At 38.7% G+C, this 23875-nt stretch overlaps 1 protein-coding gene and 1 long non-coding RNA gene across 4 annotated transcripts in view; one reads left to right on the top strand and one right to left on the bottom strand.

Moving 5' to 3' along the window:
• LOC126108733 (uncharacterized) overlaps positions 1 to 6792 on the bottom strand; it is a 131424-nt gene extending 124632 nt beyond the window's left edge. For 2 of the 3 annotated variants that reach the window (XM_049914071.1, XM_049914069.1), the window contains exons 1-2: positions 6557 to 6792; positions 4736 to 4825 (exon numbers count right to left, since the gene is read on the bottom strand). In XM_049914071.1, coding sequence (XP_049770028.1) covers positions 4736 to 4825 — 90 coding nt within the window. In that variant the 5' untranslated portion in view covers positions 6557 to 6792. The remainder of the gene's footprint in view (positions 1 to 4735; positions 4826 to 6556) is intronic. The other variant, XM_049914070.1, reaches the window with a different exon arrangement.
• Positions 6793 to 8705: 1913 nt separating this feature from the next.
• LOC126108951 (uncharacterized) lies at positions 8706 to 9765 on the top strand. Its single transcript, XR_007523660.1, has 4 exons — positions 8706 to 8784; positions 8992 to 9111; positions 9189 to 9348; positions 9503 to 9765. It is a non-coding gene; the product is annotated as an uncharacterized LOC126108951 (long non-coding RNA).
• The last annotated feature ends 14110 nt before the right edge of the window (positions 9766 to 23875 follow it).

Here is a 23875-nt window from a genome sequence, read left to right as displayed (position 1 = left end):
TCCTGCCCAGCCATCGATGCCCAACATCTGTCATGAGGAGTGGCTGCCCAACACCACAATGTCTGGATGTGTTTCACCTTAGTTTCACCACGTGTTGAAGACACTCACCACGTGTTGAGGACAGTCACCACAGCACTCCTCAAACACTCAACAAGTTGTACAGTTTCTGAAATGCTCATGCCGAGTGTCCGGGCAATCACAATTTGCCCTAGGTCAAACCAGACACATTGCGCACCTTCTCCAGTCTACACATGGACATCATGCTCACTGATAGTACATGGATGGTGTCTGTGTCCGACTACCAGTCATTCCTCACCAGAGGACACTGCTATTGACTGGACAGGTTTATATTGACTGTATGTCACTGGTCAATGAATATGCATGATCAGTGAACATGCATTCAGTATTATGACTTCCAAATGGATGCTTCCCAAATCCAAGGGAATCATGCCACAATTTAGGAAGGGATGGTCAAAGGCATCTATTTATTACAATGGTATACTGGGAAGTAATGCCTCCTAAATTTTTATTCTGTTCTCAATATCAGCTGTAACCCTCTGCTGTTAGAGTGCTCCAAACTGCACTGTGTGTGTGTGTGGGTGTGTGTGTGTGTGTGTGTGTTTTGTAACTACGTCGGCACATGACAAAACCCTCAGGAAAGAGAGCACAAATTCAATATTCCATCCACACATGGAGCACCCACCCTCTTCTTCAGTATGACAATGCCAGACCATACATGAGCCTTCCGGCACCAGCAATAGTCTGACACCTTTGATTCATTATTATCGATCATCCTCCACACGGTCCCGGCTTGACCCCAACGAATTTTCATCTGCTTCCAAAACTCTAAAAACATCTTCAAGGACTTCACTTTCACAGAGACGAATTGCTTTGAGAGGAGGTGAGGCAGTAGTTCTGCCAACAAAGTCAAACATTCTACAATAATTGTACCAACAAACTGGTATCTCACTGGGAGTAAGGTGTTTGTCACCAGGGTGACTATGTTGAGAAACAAATATATAAACACAAAGAATAAATATGTAGCATGTTAATGAATTTTGTTTAAATTGAAAATCTTTAATAATATTCATATATGAGGGGGGACCCAAAATAAACCGGACTCCGAGGGCGCTGCCATTTGTAGACGTAGTGCAGGGTTCTCATGCTAGATGGTGTTAGTAGAAAGCTTCATGAAACAGCTGTGCAGATGGCATCAGTGTAGAGCTGAATATGCAAGTGTGGTATTGTGTTTCTCTGACTGTTGGCGGGCTACCTCTGCGAAGTCGTTATGGTAACTTTAAAAGAACAAGGAGTGTGGGTGAAATTTTGTTTCCTGCTTTAAAAAACTGCAACAGAGACACACCAAATGCTCCAGGAAGCTTTCCAGGAGGACACTATGAGCCGCACACAGGTTTTCGAGAGGTTTGGGCACTTTAAACGTGGTGAGATGTGTGTTGAAGACCAAGCTCGTTATGGATGCCCTTTAACATCGCAAAATGAGAACATTGAAAAGGTCCGCCAAAAGATCAACGAGGATCGTCGCCAAACAATCGACCAAATTTCAGCAGAAATAGGAATCAGTTGGAGCTCGTGCCAGTGGATTTTGAGTGAGGATTTGCACATGAGACGTGTTGCTGCTAAATTTGTTCTGCGCCTTCTCACACAGGAGCAAAAAACCACACACATGAATGTGTGTCAGGACTTGAAAACAGAGATTGCACGTCATCCAAACTTCTTGAACAAAGTCATTACACAGGATGAGAGTTAGTGTTTCATGTATGACCCAGAAACAAAGCAAGAGTCAAGCCAGTGGAGGACTCCCAACTCTCCCAGACCAAAAAAAGCAAGGCAAGTGAGGTCACATGAGAAGACATCTTTTTTGATGTTCGTGGAATTGTGCATCGGGAACTCGTATCCCCTGGCTAGACTGTTAACCACTACTTTTACTTGCATGTTTCAAGGCGCCTGCAGGAGGATGTGAGGAGGAAACGCCCGGAACTTTGGCGATCAGGTGACTGGTTTTTGCATCACGACAACGCTCCAGCACACACGGCCTTACGAGTGACCCACTATTTGGCATCTAAGAGGTGGTCTGTCATTCCCCACACTCCGTATTCGCTGGACCTAGCCCCGTGCGACTTTTTCCTATTTCCACGAATAAAAGAAAACGCTAAAAGTGGAGCATTATGATGATGATGTGGAGGCGGTAAAAGCAGCTTCACAAAGGGCACTGGACAATATCAAACATGAAGAGTTCCAAACATGCTTCAACAGTGGGAAAAAGAGACTTGACAAGTGCATCACATGTAATGGAGAGTATTTTGAAGGTGACTGAAGTAATTTTGAAAAAAGGTTTATCAATACATTTTTTATGACAACAATCCGGTTTCCTTTGGGTGCCCCCTCGTAAAAATTCTGAGGCACTACTTTTTGGCATGTCCTCATTCCCAAAACATACACCAATCAAAAATTATGTTTTAATTAGTTTTGCAAGAAGGTGGCTTTCAATTCATATAATATCTCTAAAGGTCATAGGGAACTTCAGTCCATCAGCTAACATGGCATGCAATGTAAGAAGACTTCATATAGGTGAAAGTTACATTCTGGGCACCCATTGCATTTTTTGGTAAACATGGGGCTGTACTACTGGTCAGTTTGTTACCCCAAACTTTATTTGGTTTTCACATTTGTTGGCTTTGCCAGCTCACAACCACACTGTTGTCTTTCAACCTAACATAGCCCTCGACCTGCACTATAGATCAGTCCATCACCACAACCAAGGCTTCAAGTGCGGGGGATTCTAACACCAAATTTTAACCTTCATGTGGCCTTTCAATACCTTTGAGGTTCAGGTCCAAGGACAATGAGTACTCAATTGCCTTTTGTTCATTCTAGACCTTTAAAATATTCAGTTAATTTGGAAACACAACTCTTTTAAAATGCCAAATTGTAATATACAGTTTCTTTGCTAATACTTACTGGATAATTTTGACCTGCCAGTAGAATCTATCTGGACTAACTCCTGACATTATAAAAATGGTGGTGATGTTCACCAGACTAGAAATGTAACAGGCCTAAAATATATGCCACCACAAGAATCGTACTTATTCTGATGATATGCCATTTGTTGGCTCTGACAAGTCACGAACTGACACATTTCAAATTAACCTACATGTCAGGCTCTGCTACAGATCACTACATCGCCACAACTATTAATTTTTATTCTCATTTGTTGATGTTCTCCGAACTTCCTTACAGGCCAGTTGGGTTGTATAGATATCCTTCTACCACAACAATTTTCATTCCACAAAAAGAACATAATTGCAAAATAAATCACATGTAATGTGTTGTTGTGCATACGTATCATGCCATACGCCAAACCATCATTACAGCAAGGGTAAAGGCCAAAGCTTCAGCTATGTTGGTTCTAACCACCCTATTACTGTGTTTAATAAAATTTAGTATACTTACTTACATTCCTGTAATCACACCACAGAGATGGTTTAGGATTACTGTTATGATATGGCTGGTCAAATTAATCACAAGCTTTACACCCCATTTGTACAAACTACAATGAAGCACTTGCATATAATCAAATGCAAATGCTGCATTAAAGCTATCCAATGCTTCTGAAGTTGAGCCCAGTGTCCAAGGTGGATAGCACTCATTTATATTCCAATACAAATGCTATTTTAATGCTGTCAAAATACTTCTGCAGTTGCACCTAAGATGGATGTCAGAGCAAACAGATTTTTTCAGTGCAGATAGGGTCAGGAACCTCAATGCTGCCTGGCAGGTTAAAAGAACCACTGGCACCCGGTGAAATTGTTTACCTGCTAATAGTTGACAACCTTCAAATTATTCTGCACTGCATCAAATTTCAAGTGACATGTATATGTAATATTATTTACACCAGTAATAGTAACAACCTTACAATTTTAAAAACAATATTTATAACAATGTGCAGTAAATGTAGGAAGTGGTTGTGAACAAACATGTCACTATTTAATGTGTAACCTCATGGCTTCATCAAAACTTTGCTGCCAGCATACAAATTAATTCTGCAGATACATGCTGAGTAACAATTTATGTCTCTGAATGACATCCATCTGAAATTGAACTTAACTGCTGTCAGTCCTACTTACACTTTGTTTACATATTCAGAGTCCACATTTAATGCAAATATAACAATGAAACTTACTTCTCATAGTAGTTACCACATAAATGTCACATGAATATTATTTACAAAGTATTTATTTTGAATAATCAATAAAGAAATTATAATTCTTATTCAACTCTATGGTATGCTAAAATAATGCACTTATGGCATGTGTCCCATTCTTAAATTTAGTGGCACTGCTAACATCCACTATATTCGCAGTTGTTCTTAAGGTGTGCATTCAGATTGTCATTTAAAAGAAGTACATCACAGCAGAATATAAACCAATTTAAGGCAATGATCTTATCAGTATAATTGGGTGGGGCACTAAAAAATTTTCCCTGTTTATTGAACATTAACTTTTAATCCTTGCCTCAATTCCACGTAATGTTTAACACAAGGCTCATTTCAACACACTGTGAAAAATGATGTTTAGCACTGAAAAACTTTTTTTTTTTTTAGTAGACTGTATTACTCATGGTTCCAGCAGTATGACATGAATTGCATGTATTCACACACCATACTGCACAAAGAAATTAATGAAACATTGGTAAGAAATAGAAGTAAGCCACTTACCATGGAGCCTGACTTCGATGGTACTTCATCTGTTTCCTCTTTTTTCATCCACACAGGTGGCTTCTGGTCCATAGCTGCAATTCTATACATCTGAAAAACAAGCAATCAGATAAAAACAGTTTTACTCATGTTACCATCATGTACAACTCAAAGGCAGTAGTTTCACTTGCCTACTGAGTGCATAGAAAATGGGTTTTTACACAGGAAAAAGTTCAACAGTGGACGAGGAAAAGACTGTTCAGTGATATCAACTCGTTTACATTTCTCAGGTTATGAAGAGACATAACACTCAATCTTAAAATCACATTCAATAGAAACTAAGTAGTATCAATTGTTGCTACTGCTCCTTTGTGATACTGGCTTATGACATACTGTCCCACAGAGAATTATGAAAGATGTGTATTTTTTGTGAGTACACTAACTTCAGCATGGTCATCAATTAAAGCAACCAATAAATTGTAGTGAAATTACTGAATAAAACCAAACATTTCATTCTACACTCTGTTTGCTGTATTGTTTAATTTTAGTCTGATACACAAACAATGTTCACCCACCAGTGAATATGCAATTGGAGTAAGCACCGATACTCTGCAATCTTTACCTGCTCACTGAAGAAAAACATATACACTGCACTATGTAACTTCTGATTCTTGATTACCATCAAGATTTAACATCGTTTAGTTTTCTGTTACACAACTAATTCAGTGAAACCATTTCCTATTAACCATATCATGACAAATGCTCTGATGAGTTCTGATGATGTGTAATGCTTTTTGTTAAAGAAATTAGACTTCAGTTAATTAATACCTCGTCCTGGCCAAATTTTCTGCCACTTCCTAAATAATGTCACGATATTCTTATACAAGAATGCATTAAAACCCACACACTGCAACACACTGGTATTTACATGCGATTTACTACACTATGGAAGAAAATGTAGATAAATAATAAAAGCACACTGAAAACAAACAGAAAATGGGACACAACTAATTCCTTCTAAAGCATCTCCTTTCATGCGAACATGCCCAAATCATGAAATCATGTAAGAGTTGGCACTTTTAAAATTGCTGAACGGTAGCAGCCATATCCATGCATCGGATCACAGAAAACTATATTCACAAACATTATTAAGGCTGAGCAAGTCAACATAACCATGCTAACATGGTAAATGTGCGAACTTTAATGTCCGCCTTTTCCATCAGTCACGAAGTACACAAAATTGACATTCACTTTCTCTAGAGGTCTTTACGTGGACAAACTGCTTCAGTAACTTCTGACAACACCTCACAATCTCAAAGTTTGTTTTGCGAAGATACACGTAGCGATTTTACCGGACAGGCGAAAAACAGAAAGCACTGAACTGGACGCTTTACAATCTCGACCTAGCATTTTTCGTAATGGATGAACCATGTAGACACGAAGTGCAGCAGACTACTTGTTTAAGAACCATCTACCTACGTTTCGCAATTCGAAAACTCATAAGCTCACTGAACATAACCCAGGTGCTTGGTTGTGACGAACATAACCTGAAAAAATTACATACAACATTCACACATCGTCCCAGACTGTCACCATGGGCACCACAGGTAATGTTCGCCATTAAATACTGAGTAAAATCCCACTCATGCGCGCCTATTAAAAAATGGAAAAAAATAGTGTCAGGAATAGTTACCACAGCGTCATCACAAGATATGGGCGACAAAACACATCAAAATCAGCTGTTATCATAGCAGAAAAGACGTGCCGCGTTAAATTAATCCCCAAACAAATTTTCATATTTCATTTATTCATGTTTGTACTTTCTAAAGGCTTATTTATTACCTGGAAGATGCAACACACACATTTCCTCAAAACCACGAGACGGCGCCAGATTAAGATCAGTCAACAACATAGTGGTGGGCAGGAAATCGCGTTAGAAATCACAGTGATCGAGAAGTCACAGATATCACAATAACAACTTTACATAATTTAACTGTGATTTCAGTCACAGTTAGCAGTCGCAAGTAGCTTAGTTTTCACATTCAACGCCATGAGCCATCTTTTGGCCGAAGTTCGTACGAACTCTCTGCGATTTCAGTAACAAGTAGCAACTAAAAAGCGCAGTTAACAGTGCCATCTGTTGGCCAAAGTTCGTACTACACTCATCCCTGCGATTCGCTATGGTGCCCAGCTGCGATTTCTGTGACAAATCGCAACTAGAAATCGCAAGTAGCAACTAAAAAGCGCAGTAAACATTCTTTTTCTAGTGCCATCTGTTGACCGACGTTCGTACTTCGTTATGAGAGCCTTGTGCCTCACGAGAGCGATGTGCTGTGTGTGCATATAAATGAGATGCACTTCAGCACCAGTTAAGGTTGGTCAAACACAGCTGTGACTCTGAATGTATTAAATTAATAAGAAGCAACATTGACTTTTTCTCCTGAAAATATCAAGTAACTTAAAAAATGTGTTTGATTCTTCTTCCAATATGACAGTGTTGGTTAATACTCCACATGCCTACAGGACTTCTCCAATGTTAACACAGCAGAACTCAGTGTAAGTGTAATGAATGAAAACAGTAGTATTGAGTCATATGAATGCCTCACTTTTGTTCCGACACAGTTCAAGACTCTGGAGAAAAGTTTTACACCTGGTGTTCTACACGACAACTGCAGATACAAGGACGTTTTGCCGACACTACAACCACCTACATAAGTAAGCTTTTCCTGTGTTACTTTGAAGTACTGCACTTAAACTTCTCCTGATTTAACTAGAAGATATGTACTTCTCAATTTCATATCAACAGCCTCCAAATGCAAATTCTAGACCTCAGGATATTTTACAGGTCAGTGTCACACCAAGATTGCGCGGCAAGGGTGGGGGAGGGGGCGTTGTGTCACTCTCCAACAAGTGTTTACCAATATATAAATGGCGGAAAATTTGCGGGTATAGGACGGCTTAACATGTGGAAAATGAGATTTTCATTATTCACTCACTGTATTTAACATTTATTATTCCTTTAATATCGCATAACAACTTCAATAAAACACAGTTTAATCACTCATTCTGCACACTTATTTCATAATTATGGCACTTTTAAGCTGCAAATCCTCTAAGAGCTGTCCTGAATCTTCATGATTCTCTCTCAAGAGCATTGATGTGCACAGATACATACAGCAACCAGTAATCAGTCGGAACTGCATCTGCAAAATCATGAGGATTATTAAACATATTTGGTGGCATTAATTACAAGCATTGTAATTGACAGAGTAGTGTTTGCTAATATTTGCTGTAATGAAAGCCACTCAATGGGGTGTATTTCACATTTACAAGAACGACCTCACATAAGTAATTAAGTTCATCGAAACACTTGGAAACTAACCTCTCGTCTGACACAGACAGTCTAAAGACGCAGTGGCAATTTCTCCAGATCTGCTGACAATGATATTTTGAATTATCACTTTACTGAGTGACTGAAATGTAGTTCGGGTACCGGTAAACATAACAATATGTCAGAATTCATTTTCTAAACACGAACTATTACGGTACTGTATGGCTACATACATATTAATTACACTACTAATATTTTCAGTTGTTTCTTTAATACAAAATTAAAGCCAACAGAAGAACAAACGTAAAACATACTTACTACTGACAGTTTTGTTGAGATGCAATTTTCTGTGTGGACAAATGTAACTTTTTCATACGGTGGTAAGTCACAGAAATCGCAGAAGAGGCAGAAATCGCAGGACTAGCAGAAATCGCAGAAGTCGCAGAAATCGCGGAAGTAGCAGAAATCGCAGTGGTAGAGTGCGGAGGGATACATCATCTGGATTCCTTAACTGCGACAAATCACAGCTAAGAATAACAGATACTGAAAAGTAGCATTCACAGAAATCACTGACATCGGAAAATCGCAGTTTAGCCTTCGACTGGCCCTGACGTCATTTTCGCGGCTCCAACACCTCTGGGCTGAAGTCACGTGAATGTTGGCGAAACATGGTTGTTACGTGTTGCGCTTATGGCTGTACTCAGCGTTTTGTCGGGGGAAATGGCATTGCATTTCACGTGTAAGTGTTTCTATGATAGTGCGGATGCGTTTATTGAAATCACCTGAAGTGACTTTTATATGTTTTATACACTTGAAATAGAATATCACGTAAATTAAAGTGTTGAAAGTGGTGCCTGTAAAGTCAGACTCATACTACATTTTGGAAAGTATCTGTGATAATTCGGTTACAGAAGTAAGTATAACTGTTTCGCGTTCCTACTCATAGGTTCCTTAAGGATGAAAACTGAAGACAGCTTTGGATACAGGCCGTGAAGCGGAAAAACTTTAAGCCGTCTGCACATACGCGCCATTGCTCGAAACACTTCGAGGAGAAATGTTTTGATAGGTTAGTTATTATTTACAATGTATATTTATAATTTGTATTTACAATGCCTGTCATTTTTAAACCCGATGTTTGTATAGGGCTAAAACTGGAGGGAATTGGCTAAGTAGTGATGCTATCCCGACACTTTTCGATTTTCCGGAGCATATGAAATCGAAGGAGCCTAAGCTCCAAAATCACACTCTAGAAGGCGTTCGTTAGATGATGCCTCGTCTTCAGAAATCTGTGCTTCCAATGCCTGTAAGTCTGAATGTTCTTAGAATGTGTGTAACAACTGCGAGTTAGTAAAATATTATATTAGAATAGAACTGTAGCACGTTACGTTAAGTGCCATTTCAGACATGCTTCGCCCACAAATTATACCTCAAAACATGCATTTTTGATTTGTTTACAGTGACGTTATGCGATATGGAAACGAACACCCCGAAAAACAAAAGTTTCAGGTATATTGGGGACTTTTCAAATAGCGATTTGTGCACTCCTGGCATAGCAGAAAAAGTGATAGATGTGGCAAGACGGCAGATTAGCATCAAAGCCAGAAAGTTAAAGAATTTGCAGCGGTCATCTCGTGGGATGAAGAAGAAAGTCTTGTCTTTGAAATCTTTGATAAATAATCTTGAAAATAATCGTGTTATAAATGAATCCCTGGCTAATTTACTAAAGGCAAGTATATTTACAATGCCTGTCATTTTTAAAATGTATAAATGATTGCAGGTTGGAATACTTATGCTTAAATGATGTGGCTTTTTGCTATCAGATGCTGCCACCTGCCGGCCGCGGTGGTCTCATGGTTCTAGGCGCGCAGTCTGGAACCGCGCGACTGCTACGGTCGCTGGTTCGAATCCTGCCTCAGGCATGGATGTGTGTGATGTCCTTAGGTTAGTTAGGTTTAAGTAGTTCTAAGTTCTAGGGGATTGATGACCACAACTGTTAAGTCCCATAGTGCTCAGAGCCATTTGAACCATTTTTTTTGCTGCCACCTGGTACTTCGGAGTTGCTCCAATGTGTCAGTAAAGGTAAAGAAGCAAATATGTATCCAGCAGCTCTTCGGACCTTTGCTCTAACACTAAATTTTTACAGTAGCAAGGCATATAGCTATGTAAGGAAAAATTTTAAAACATCACTGCCACATCCACGAACATTAAGAAAATGGTACAGTGTTGTTGATGGGGATCCTGGTTTCAGTAAAGAAGCAGCAATGGCACTTAGAATAAAAAGTCAGGAACTCACTAGCAAAGGTAAGAAATTGCTTTGTGCCATGTCATTTGATGAGATTGCCATAAGGAAACATGTTGAATTTTGTGGAAATAAGTTTATTGGTTACATAGATTATGGTACAGACCTTGACAATGACAATCTGCCTGTTGCAAATGAGGCATTAAAATTCATGTTGACTGCTGTTAATGGTTCATGGAAAATTCCAATTGGCTACTTTTTAGTCAATGGCCTGGGTGCTGTTGAAAAATCAAACCTACTTAAGGAGGCATTGAAATTTACATATGATGCTGGAGTAGAAGTAATTTCTGTTACTTTTGATGGTGCTCACGTAAACACTGCAATGGTAGACAAGCTAGGGGCCTGTCTTTCAACGTGCAGAATGAAATCTTTTTTTAAACACCCCCTATGTAAGGATGATGTTTGCATATTCCTTCATCCATGTCACATGTTCAAGTTAATACGCAATACATTAGCTGGTAAAGGTGTCATTTTTTATGGAAACAGAAATCCAATAAAATGGGATTATGTGTTAAAATTTCATGAGTTGCAAAAAGTGGAGAACTTCTGGCTGCTACAAAAGTAAGAACAAAACACATTGAGTGGTATCGTCATAAAATGAATGTAAGGATTGCTGTGCAAACAGTTAGTGGTAGTGTAGCTAATGCTCTAGAATTCCTTGACAAAGATTTGCAACTAGCTGACTTTAAAGGATGTGAACATACAGTTAAATTTATAAGGACAATGAACAACCTTTTTGATTGTTTCAATAGTAGGAATCTCCTGTCCAAAGGGTATAAATCACCTCTGTCAATGCAGACAGCTGGCCATATTTTACCATTTCTTGATGAAGTGGAAAAATTTATTCAGGAGCGGAGACTTGAGGCTAATGGGCCATCTATTTTGTATACTAACAGAAAGACTGGTTTCCTTGGCTTTCTTGTATGTATACAGAGCCTAAGAAAATTATATGTTTCCCTCATAGACAGCTCTCAACCAAAACTAAATTTCTTGCTTACATATAAATTTCTACAGGACCACATAGAGACATTTTTCAGCTCAATCAGAAGATATGGTGGTGATAACAACAATCCCACAGCAGCTCAATTCATAGCAGCCTACAAACGATTGCTTATCCATCAGCAAGTAAGAGGGTCAGAGTTTGGATCTACTTTGGATACTGCAGATTGTTCCATTCTCAGTGTATCTTCTGGACTGGATGTGATGCAATCTAACCCATTTACATCAGTTATCAATTGTAATTCAGAGAAGTTAGGCCTAGATGTTGCATCAGTCGCTCATGATCACTCATACAGCATTCCTGCTGTCTCATTTGAACAGCTGTCAAATTATGTACAGAATGTTGTTGCATACACAGCAGGATTCATTGTACATAAATTGACTAAGTCAGTACATTGTGTAGAATGTGCAAATTCCTTGTGTGGGGCAGTGGACAGTGACATTGGACTAATCAGAAGAAAGAATGTGGGAGGTTTAGTTACACCTTCTGCTGACGTTATTAAAATTTGCAAACCACCAGAGCAAGCTTATCGGTTACAACAGGCGAAGGGAATGTTGCAAAAGAAAAATGTTATGCTTGTTCTTGTTTCATGTGCTATGGCAGATGTTGATTGTAGTGTTTTTCAATCTATCAACAAACATATTATGGACTTTGAGCCCACAGGAAATCACAGAAATGCTCTAATTAAATCAATTTTATTTGAGTATTAAAAATTAGAAATCACCATTTTGGAAAGTCTGTGACAGAAACATTCCAGAAAGGTTGTGTGAGGAGTTTATACACAAAAACTGTGCTGTTTAAGGGACATTAAATATTCTATGCCTGATCCCTATTACATTAGAGTTAATAATTGCCAAGGTTATGTTGTTTATTATTATTAATGTTTGAACCTTGATGTCTATACAAAGTACACACAGAGGTATCTGGAGTTCTTAGCCTTCTAAGTGCCCATACTGCACCCACAAAGCCTTTTTCAATATATGTTTGGACTTTACTTCTATTTTCAGACCAATTGGATTCATTTCTTTTATGTAAACCTAGATATTCTTTTGCTCTTAACAGAATATTTATTTATGTTCTGTCTTTTATTTTTTGTTCCTTCTAGGTCTGTATGTTGTGTTGTTAATTTGTTTGGGCCCTTATATTTTTACTAGATTTATTCTCTTGTCAGTGTCTTCTATATCTTTTTACCTGTTAAACATTGTTCTGTCCTCTTAGAATATGGGCTTAAGAAATTAATCTGTGGGAAAATATTGTGTTGTAAGAAAGAAAATGTGAAATAAAATTTTGTAAGAAATATAATAATGTTGTGAAATAAAATATTAAGTTAATTTTTTCGGAATATCCATTTTTCCCCCAAGATATGTTAGTTTTCTTTGAATACTTGCAGCAACTGAGAAAAAAGTGTAATAAATTTAAAATGAGAAAAGCACTTGAAAGAATCAACATTTATTTCTTTTCATGTTATCTATGGAAACTCAAACACCCAAGAGTTGTTTCACGTAATAGTTTAAACCAGTTTCTTGATTCTTAGTCAACTGTAGTTGGTGCAATGGATTGTGTTCACTTCGGTAAAATGTGTCTGCTATAGATACATAATAACCACCAGGTAGCAAGGATTTGTCACATGAGATTGTAATACAAAATTCAGTAGGCTCTGAGTGAAGCATGTACAGGTACATATATTTCATTCATATGCAACAGCTTTCAAAATTTGCTAAGGAACTTAGTGAAAATGTGAGATTATGCATGGTGTTGGCAGTGCATGTTTGTAAATATCATTGGAGTGTCAAGCACAAAAGTATTTCTATTACCTCAGTTATTACTGCAATGGATAGTGTTCACCTCTGGCAATATGCATCCACTATAGACACCAGGTACTAAGGATTTGTTGCATAAGCTTGCAATAAAAAATTCAGAATGCTGTTTGAGTGAAGCAAGTACAGGTTTGCTGTTTGAGTGAAGCAAGTACAGGTATAAATATTTCATTCATATGCAACAATTTCCAAAATTTGGTACAAAACATCATGAAAATGTGACATTGTGCATGGCATTGGCAGTTTATGAACTCTGCAGAAAATAGACCTCACTTTTCAGTGTAAGAACAACTTTTCCTATCTTTAAAGGTTACTCTTAAGGTAAGCCTAAAATTTCTGTTAAAAAAGTGAGTTTTTAAGCTCTAGGTTGACTAATTGTCTTCTGCTGCATTTGTAGTAAGCTATTCAAATTGTTCACAAACTGCAATGATAATCATTAATATGTAATTAAAGGGGAGTTTTGATTTATGCCCACATGATTATTATTCAGAGGCAAGGAAAAATTTCCTCATGATCCCACACAGTGTCAGAACAAAATCAGATCACTGTACAGGTATTATTTTTCTAAAATAGAGCCCCTATTCTTATTGTACTGAGAGACTGCCAAATGTTTTTGTTTTGGCAGATGAGCTCTAACCTGTTTGTGCCCTGGGAAATAGCCCTTAATCTGGATGAGGGTCAGTACAGTTTTGCAATATTAGGAATGGAAAGTGTCCCTTAGATAGTTTTCTTAAAAAATTATATACTGTCACAGTTCATTGTGGGAATTATTTTGAAGTTTGTTTCCCCACAGAATGACTATCTTAAGACAGAAGTTGACAACAGTGTTTTAACCCTGAAAAGAGTTTTCCTTGAGATTGTTTTCATCAACTGTGAAGAAATACCTGTAAAAAATTAAAATCATTGCATAATTTCTTGGAACTTTTAATTTATGGCCTGCCCTGGTTAAATTGATTGCTGTAACGACTGTTTCAGTTGAAATTTTGTAGGTGTTTCTGGAGTCATAATTGACATCTTTTATGGCGCACAATATTCACTTTGGTATATGCATTATTCGTTTTGAGGCACTTAATAGCCCACAGGTAGCAAGGATTTGTATATTCAAGTGAGATTATAATAAGGTAAGAGCACCTATAGTCGACACATTAAGAGAATTTTTTCTACCTTCTAATACAGGGTTATTACAAATGATTGAAGCGATTTCACAGCTCTACAATAACTTTATTATTTGAGAATATTTCCAAAATGCTTTGCACACACATACAAAAACTCAAAAAGTTTTTTTAGGCATTCACAAATGTTCGATATGTGCACCTTTAGTGATTCAGCAGACATCAAGCCGATAACCAAGTTCCTCCCACACTCGGTGCAGCATGTCCCCATCAATGAGTTCGAAAGCATCGTTGATGCGAGCTCGCAGTTCTGGCACGTTTCCTGGTAGAGGAGGTTTAAAGACTGAGTCTTTCACATAACCCCACAGAAAGAAATCGCATGGGGTTAAGTCGGGAGAGCGTGGAGGCAATGACATGAATTGTCGATCATGATCTCCACCACGACCGATCCATCGGTTTTCAAATCTCCTGTTTAAGAAATGCTGAATATCATGATGGAAGTGCGGTGGAGCACCATCCTGTTGAAAGATGAAGTTGGCGGTGTCAGTCTCCAGTTGTGGCATGAGCCAATTTTCCGCGGGCTACGCGTGAAACTTGCCCGCACACGTTCAACCGTTTCTTCGCTCAGTGCAGGCCGACCCGTTGATTTCCCCTTACAGAGGCATCCAGAAGCTTTAAACTGCGCATACCATCGCCGAATGGAGTTATCAGTTGGTGGATCTTTGTTGAACTTCGTCCTGAAGTGTCGTTGCACTGTTATGACTGACTGATGTGAGTGCATTTCAAGCACGACATACGCTTTCTCGGCTCCTGTCGCCATTTTGTCTCCCTGCGCTCTCGAGTGCTCTGACGGCAGAAACCTGAAGTGTGGCTGCAGCCGAACAAAACTTTATGAGTTTTTCTACGTATCTGTATTGTGTCGTGACCATATGTTAATGAATGGAGCTACAGTGAATTTATGAAATCGTTTCAATCATTTGTAATAGCCCTGTACTATTAAATAAACGTAGGATCCAAAATTATTTTCTGAAACTTCAAAGTCTCACCTTTCATCTAAAATATTTTTTTAAACTCATAGTTTAAACTTTTGTAAAAATATTGGGAAATGAACCTTTGAAGTGCACCTAAAATTGATACTCTAAAATGGACCTGCTCCTAAAGTCGACAATTTGGCACCTATAGTTGACATAATTCCCATATCCCATTTTCTTTTTTAACTGAATAGAGCTCAAACCACGGCGAATCCAATGTTTAAAGTTTTGACATGAGCCCACTCTTACTGTTTAAAAGAATTTTAACGACATTTTACTTTAATTGATAGTTTATGATAATTTCGTCCCACTGGGCACCAGAGTGGCGTTCGATGTATTTTTTAGATTTTATAAATGGTACTGTGAACAAATCCGGGTCAAATGTAGTTCTGGCATAATTTTTCGCAAATAAAAAGTAATTTTTGTTGGAAGCGTTTGGCAGTCAATTGAGAAATGTGGGGAAAATACGATACAAACATAGGATGGCAGACTGCTGATTTGAAATCCCGCCACGTTTTGCCAACAGTCACGTGGTTTATGTTGGAGCCACACCAGCTCTATAGCTTCTGCACAGCAAGGCCAGTCTACTAGTATCTATGGTCGAAGAGTTTAGCCCATCAGTGAACAACAGAACCAAAGAATTTGCAACAAGACAGAACACTGTACTTAGTGTGCAATACGAAAACATTATGGAAGATCGTCCATGTGGCTAATTTGCTAGACTGGAAAGATAAAAAGCGAAAAATAAACACTGACCACTATAGGTTAGTCTGTCTCTTTGGTAAATGCTTACCTCCATACTAGTACAACACCTAGATAATTTACAATAACTGTTATTGAAGGAAATGCGTTTGAAAATTTCTTGGAATTTGAAAGCTTCACTGTGCACAAAGTGCTTGAAATTATTATGATCTCATGTGCTCAATTAGTTTGAAAAGGCCAGTACTTCACTTTTAGATTTGTTCTGTTTCTCCTTTAAAAATTGATTTCTTTTGAATAAAAAAAGAAGATATATAATTGTTGCCCTACTCCACATTATGAGGTACCTACTTATGATTTCCAAAATATACCAGCCGCTAACTATCATAAACATACTTATTTCCAAAGAAATGCATAGCAATACTGAATTATGCAAGAACTGTTTTAAACCTGCTGCTCTGTTCGCTTTCACTATACAAATGTGCTGTTCACTACACAACATAATAAAATGCTGAAAATTCTACTCATGTATTTTTCGTACAGTTATAAGCCATTGACATTGTTATTATATTACAGTATGTTGTTAACGACCATAGCGGTAATAATAATAGTAATAATAACAATAATAGACATAATTTCACTAAAGAAAATTTACTATTTTAGTATTCATTCAGAGTATATTAGTAGCAGCAGACATTTCCACCAGAAAGTCATTCTCAATAACCACCTGTCTGTCTGCTCATATCACTTCCTTTCCTTCTTCCTCACTGCAGTTTGGACACACGTAAGTAATGTGTGTTTTGCACGTTTGTTCATTACATTTTCCACACAATATATTTGTTTTATTGTCATTGCTTCAAGGACAGAACTTACACCATGCACATTTAACAGAGTTTTTGTTGCTAATGATTTAGCCACACTTGCCATTCCTTCAGGGTCTTGGATGCTCCTGACCATTCTCAAAGAATCTTCTGTTCTTGGAAAATGCTTCCTTGATGCAATGTGCTCTGCAACCAGTGATTTTCCAAGCTCCTTCAAAAATATTCTCCTTCTAGTCAATTTTCTTGCATTCCAGTTAGGGTCAATCGAAGTCCAGAAGACACATGCATTATAAGCATCAACATCAAGAATATTCTAAAGAACTATCATCGGCCATCTATTGGTATTTCGTTTGCATGTATATGTATCTGTTAGCTGATGGGGGTTGTCTACAGCCCCTTTGGTGGAATTATAAGCCGAAATCATTTTTGTCTTCTTATTAGCGCTGTCAGTTATTTTCCCACCATAGTGGAGAGTAGTCATTAGTACAACATTCATATTCTTCTTAGGGATATAATTGACCATTGTAGTGTCATTGTGAAGTAAAATGAACAGCTATGAACCTCGTTATTGGTCATATTTTGTGGAAGCTCTGGTTTATTTTTACATACAGTTCCTCACATTGGTAGTTTTCTTTTCAGGAACAGTTGTCCCGAATTGTATGAGAAAAAAACTGTCACATTCTATATCCTGACCTCTCAAATTAGAGGTCACATCAGCAACTACTCTCATTCCCTGATTTTTTCTGGCACCACTCCACTCTCCTTTATTGCATAAATTTGGCCTTTCAGTATGAAGATTTGCTGTCACACAGAGTCCATTCCTTGATTCCATATTTTGCCAGTTTGCTTGGGATGTACTGCTTGAATGGACAATGGCCCATAAATGCCACCAGCTGCTCGACAACGGTCACATTTTCCCCTAGATTATATAGTATAAGAAGGGCCTGTAACCACTTCTCCCAGATACTGCGAATTGCAGCGAGGATATGAGTACAGCATCTTCCCTCTCTTGTGGATTTCTTATTAAATCGCAAGACACGCGATATTTCACTTGATGTTTCTAGAGACGTGGTTGCTGTAAATATGTTCCACCCAGTATCCTTAACCCACAAACTTTCTGTAGATTTCCCATGTGAGCGTTATACACCCACAAGGAACAGGAATTCTATGCATGTGTGAAAAAGAGAATCATCAATGTTTGTCCATAGTTTACCATAAACTCGTTGCTCCTCAGTATTTAATACCCCCCCCCCCATTATTTCATTAAAAGTGCTGTAGAAACGAACACTCCAAATGAACTTTTTACGTCACTTATTCTGCTGCTTGCATACCTGGTAACTTCATGGACACTCCTGTGACATTCGAAACAGGTAGGCGGCCATGTTGTGCCCATGGTTGCAACAATCATTCTGTGTCCCCATTTTTAGAGACTGAAGTCTGCACACTACTTTCAACAGGCTGTGGACCGTCTTCAGTGTCATCAGATCATTCGCTGTCAGATGCATTACTGACATGATTTTTGAACTTGGAAAGTGATCCTTCGCCTGTTGAGCCATTTATTAATTCTCCCAACTCAGCGTCAGTCAATGATGTAATCGTCATGATGTCACAATTCAGACTGATCACAAACGAAAGAGAACACGAACTGAGCTGAAACAATGGATAATTCGAACAGTTCACAATTCGTAATGGCAATTCAATTGTTATAAATGCAGCCCCTTGTTGACTTGTTGAATGTTGACAGAAGTTATGAACCATGAAAGTCATTACCACTATAAAATACGAGATAACCAGAAAGTATTTGGCTTTAGAGTAATCATATTAACGTCAGGTTACACTGACTCGAACACAATGTATGTAACTCTTAAGGTTTATGACCAGATGACTTAAAATATTTTGAAAAGATTTGAACCACATACTGCCCTTGCATTTTCAGATAAAATCACCAAATTTCCTAAATTATTTTGATGTTTAAGTAATAAGTAACGAAATTTACAAGCATTTTGGGCCATACAGACCTGAACAGAACAGCAAGGTTACTCATACGATACAGTGTCGGATCTTCTGAAATACAGTGTTTTTCATTCACTTTTTCACCTTACAGAATTTCAAAAGTAACTGTCATTATCAGAAGACATGTATTGAATCTTCAGAAGAGGTGATGTACATCCTTCTAGATCTCTTTGGTGCTGTAGGTTTCGTAAGATGGCCGATAGTCCGCTTGTAGTGTGCACAGACTTGAACAGCGACATCAGATTGTTGTAGTTTTCCTTTGTTACGGGCTGGACAGTCTAATCTTGTTGACTTTTCTTGATACAGGTCAGAGCCCTAAACTTTTGGCTAAAGTTTTCTTCAAATCACATAACAAATGGATGCTGTTTTATGATGTTTACCCTGAACCTCCTTAACCATATGGAGAAGGAAGGGGTATTGGATGTAACATCCTATCCACATCAATGCCATTACAGACAGTGCACAAGCTAAGATTGTGTTAATGATGAGGGAGGAAATCAGCTGTGTCCTTTCGAAGAAACCATCCCACCATTTGCTTGGAACAATTAAGGGAAATAATAGAACAAATAAATCTAGATTGCTGGACACAGGTTTTGAACTGTCATCCTCCCAAATCCGAGTCCAGTGTGCTAACCGCTGTATTCCCTCACCAGGTCACAGCCACGACTGCCTTCCAGTACACATCTTTTCTCCTAATATTCATGGGTCGATTCAGATGATACTTCCAATCCATGATCTTCTCGTGGGTTATTTTCTGAACAACATAAGGCTTCTCACCCCTCCTTCTTTCTCTTTCAGCAATAGTATTCCAGCCAGCAGACCAGTTCAGTTTTACCATCATTGTTTTTTTTTATTCTCTAGTGAAATCCATACAAACATCTTGCTATCTAACAGCTTCCTCATTTTCCTTCTGTTCCTGAACACAGGGAACAGTTTCCTTGTTTCTAATTTATGTCATAGTCTGTAAAATTCAGTCGCTGCTTATAAAACAAAGCATTGTTGATGGGATCAGTTCGTGCCAACAAAATTTGGTGCAAATACAATTTACAACTCACAAAGGTCCCATATAAGTTTTGAGCTCCACAATCCTCTGAAAATATATTTCTGTAAATATGGTCTTTAGCTATTTCAAGACCATTTCCTGTATGCATAGATTTGTACAGGGACCACTGAGTGTAAAACTATATTTTTGTTGCAGACTGATAAGCTTTCAGCGTGATTTCTCAAATTATTCCAAATTTCTGATGAACTAATTTTCTTTACATGACGGTCCTGCTGACTTTTTCAGTTGTGTTTTAGAATATTCTTTTCTTCCTTGCTATAGTATCTATTTGTTGCAGAACACAAGAATATATTCAGAGCTCAAACATAATGAGGAATATTGAACAGAATAACCTCCTCAATGCCAAGCTGCGTGGATTACGAAAACATCGATCATGTGAAACCCAACTTGCACTTTTCTCAAATGACATATTGAAAACTTTGGGTCAAAGCAGTCAGGTAGATGCAGTATTTCTTGATTTCCAAAAAAACATTTCACTCAGTACCAATCTATGCTTATTGCCAGAAGCTCTTTCATGTGTGATATCATGCGGAATCTGTGGCTGTCCTGAAGACATATTGGTACAGAGGACACAGCATGTTATCTTGAGAGGAGAGTCATCCTCAGATGTAGAAGTAATTTTGGGTGTGCCCCAGGAAAGTGTGATGGAACACTTGCTGTTCATGTTGTATATTAATGAATTTAACAGACAATATTAATAGTAACATCAGGATTTCTGCAGATGATGCCGTTATCTATAATGAAGTACTATCTGAAAAAAGCTGCATAAATATTCAATCAGACCTATTCTTGATAAGATTTCACAGTGGTGCAAAGACTGACGACTTGCTTTAAATGTTCAGAAATGTAAAATTGTACACTTAAAAAAATGAAAAAACGTAGTATCGTATGACTATAATATCAATGAGTCTCTGTTGGAATCGACCAACTCATACAAATAGCTGGATGTAACACTTTGTATAGGGATATGAAATGGAATGATCACATAGGCTCAGTCGTGGGTAGAGCAGGTGGTAGACTTAGGTTTATTGACAGAAAACTAGGGAAGTGCAGTCAATCTACATAGAAGATTGCTTACAAATCATTCATGCAACCGATTCTAGAACATTGCTCAAGTGTATGGGCCCCATATGAGATAGGGTGAACAGCAGAAATTGAATGTATAAAGAGAAGGGCAGCAATAATGGTCACAGGTTTGTTTAATCCAACAGAGAGTGTCACAGAGATAGTGAAGAAACTGAACTAGGAGACTTTTGAAGATCAACATAAACTAGCCTGAGAAAGTCTATTAACAAAGTTTCAAGAATTGGCTTTAAATGGTGACTCTATGAATATACTACAATCCACTACATATCATGCACATCGGGATCGTTAGAATAAGATCAGAATAATTACTGCATGCACAGAGGCATTGAAACAGTCATTCCTCCCACACTCCATACATGGATAGAATGTGAAGGAATCCTAATAACTGGTACAATTGAATGAACTCTCAGCCATGCACCTCAGGGTGGTTTGTTGAGTATACATGTAGATGTAGAACCACAACACCTTTACAGATTCCAAGTTTTATTCAGAAATGTGACTTTACAGACTTTGATTGGTTCCATTCTTTCTGGCAAGTAGTACATAAGAGTGAAATTTTTGTGTCCACCCATGTTCTTTAAAGATCTTACCTGTGTTACTGCAAATACAGCCTCTTTTCCTCTCATACATCCCTAATTTTATAAGCTAGTTCGGTGTAAAGCTAGTTCGCGTCCGTAGTAGAATACTACACGTGCACCCTGGGTAACGCTAAATGAACTAGCAAAGTACAGGCGACCAGATAATCCTTAGTTGATCTCCTGGTCACGGCAAATCACGATGAATTCTTGCAAAACGAACCCTTTGACTAGAGAACTCGGATCGATGATTCGAGTCTGCCACCTGAATATTGAAGGCATAAGTAGAGCCAAATGCATGTACTTGCATAAAGTTTTAACAAAGAACGACATTGACGTAGTCGCAATTCAGGAGAGCCATACTGAAGATGACGAGCAGCTAAGATCAAGGGGCATAATATCTGGCTATGACCTAATAGGCGCCACACACCACAGACATTATGACACGGAAACATACGTCAGGAGAAATATCGAAGAAGTGGCTCTCGTATCAACATCTACCACAAACGAGATTCACGAAGTCATTATAAAAGTGGGTGAAGTCACAATAAATAATATATACAAGCCTCCAGGGCAATCGTGGCCCCCACAAGCCCTTCAAACCCTGCCTCGCCCAGCAATATACGTGGGTGACTTTAATAGCCACCATGAACTGTGGAAATATCGAATATCTGACCAAAACGGTGAAGACCTGGTGAAATGGACAGAAGATCATAATACTCAACTAATCTTTGACGCCAAAGACCGAGGTACATTTAAATCAGCCGCTTGGCTAACTGAGACCTGCCCTGACCTCAGTTTTGTTACAACTGACAAGAACAACAAACTCCTGCCGGTCTCTCGCAGGGTACTTGAGGATTTCCCCCACTCTCAGCATCGCTCAGTGCTCTTAGAAATAGGTCTTACTATTCCCCTGATATCCTCTTATCCTCGTCCTAGATGGAACTTTGGGAGGGCAGATTGGGCTGCTTTCTCAGAAAACTTGATAAATGCCTTGGATGGATACCCCCAACGTATAAGAACTACGAAAGATTTGTTGGAGCCGTCATCAGCTCAGCTAAAGTTAGTATGCCCAGAGGATTCAGAAAAGAATATGTGCCAGGATGGAGCGAGGAAAGTGAACGGCTTTATAGACAGTTTCTGGACAATGGGGATAAAGAAATTGCAGACGATCTATTACATAGCCTAGATGCGGCCAGGCGTGCTAAGTGGATGGAGACCGTGGAACAAATGGATTTTACAAGATTAAGCAGAAGGGCGTGGTCTTTGCTTCGGAGACTTGGAGGTGGAGGTAAAAATCTGCGAATGACCAGTGCTATGTCCCCAAATATAGTTGCGGTTCACATCAGCAAGACGTCCAGGGCCCCAAAGGAACGAGCCCATACTATAAAAATTAAAAAGGAGCTTAAAGAGCTAAAATCGACAGCAGAGAACAATACATCTTATTCCCAACCCTTTTCAGTCGAAGAGTTAAATATGGCCCTCAACTATATAAAACCAGGAAAGGCCCCAGGGTTTGATGGGATTCACCCAGAATTTCTGCTCCACTGTGGTAAATTTGCAAGATTATGGCTTGCGCGATTCTTCTCTAACATGTTGCAAACTGGAAAAATTCCGCACACTCTCAAAAAGGCTAAAATTGTTGCCATATTAAAACCGGGCAAACCGAGTGACCAACCTCAGAGCTACCGCCAAATCGCCTTACTCAGCATGATCTATAAATTACTGGAGAGACTTATGTACAACAGAATGAGCGAAGTCATCCTGGAGGCTGTACCGGTAGAACAGGCGGGCTTCCGGCCGAAAAGAAGCTGCACGGATCAGGTCCTCGCTCTAACAACCTACATCGAGGCGGGCTTCCAAAGACAGCAAAAAACATCAGTGGTATTTGTTGACCTGACGGCGGCGTTCGACACTGTCTGGAGACAGGGCCTGATTTATAAGCTCCTCCGCATCATGCCATGTCTAAAAATGGCTAACCTTATCAACGAAATGCTCTGCAATAGACCATTCCAGGTTGTCATCGGTAACAACAGAAGTAAATTCATGAAACTTAATAATGGCCTGCCCCAAGGTTCAGTACTGGCTCCACTGCTTTTCAGCATGTATATAGCCGATATGCCTAGGACGAGATCCAAAATGTTCGGATATGCGGACGACTGGGCCTTGGCCACACAACATCGAGTGATGGAGGAAACTGAGATCACACTATCCAGCGATTTGACCACTCTAGGAAAATACTTCCGTGACTGGAGGCTCCAACCCAGCCAATCCAAAACAGAGGCCACTTGTTTCCACCTGAATAACAAATTAG

This window comes from Schistocerca cancellata, chromosome 11 (assembly GCF_023864275.1).
Source record: "Schistocerca cancellata isolate TAMUIC-IGC-003103 chromosome 11, iqSchCanc2.1, whole genome shotgun sequence".
NCBI lineage: Eukaryota > Metazoa > Arthropoda > Insecta > Orthoptera > Acrididae > Schistocerca > Schistocerca cancellata.
This window is presented reverse-complemented; position numbering and strand designations above follow the sequence as displayed.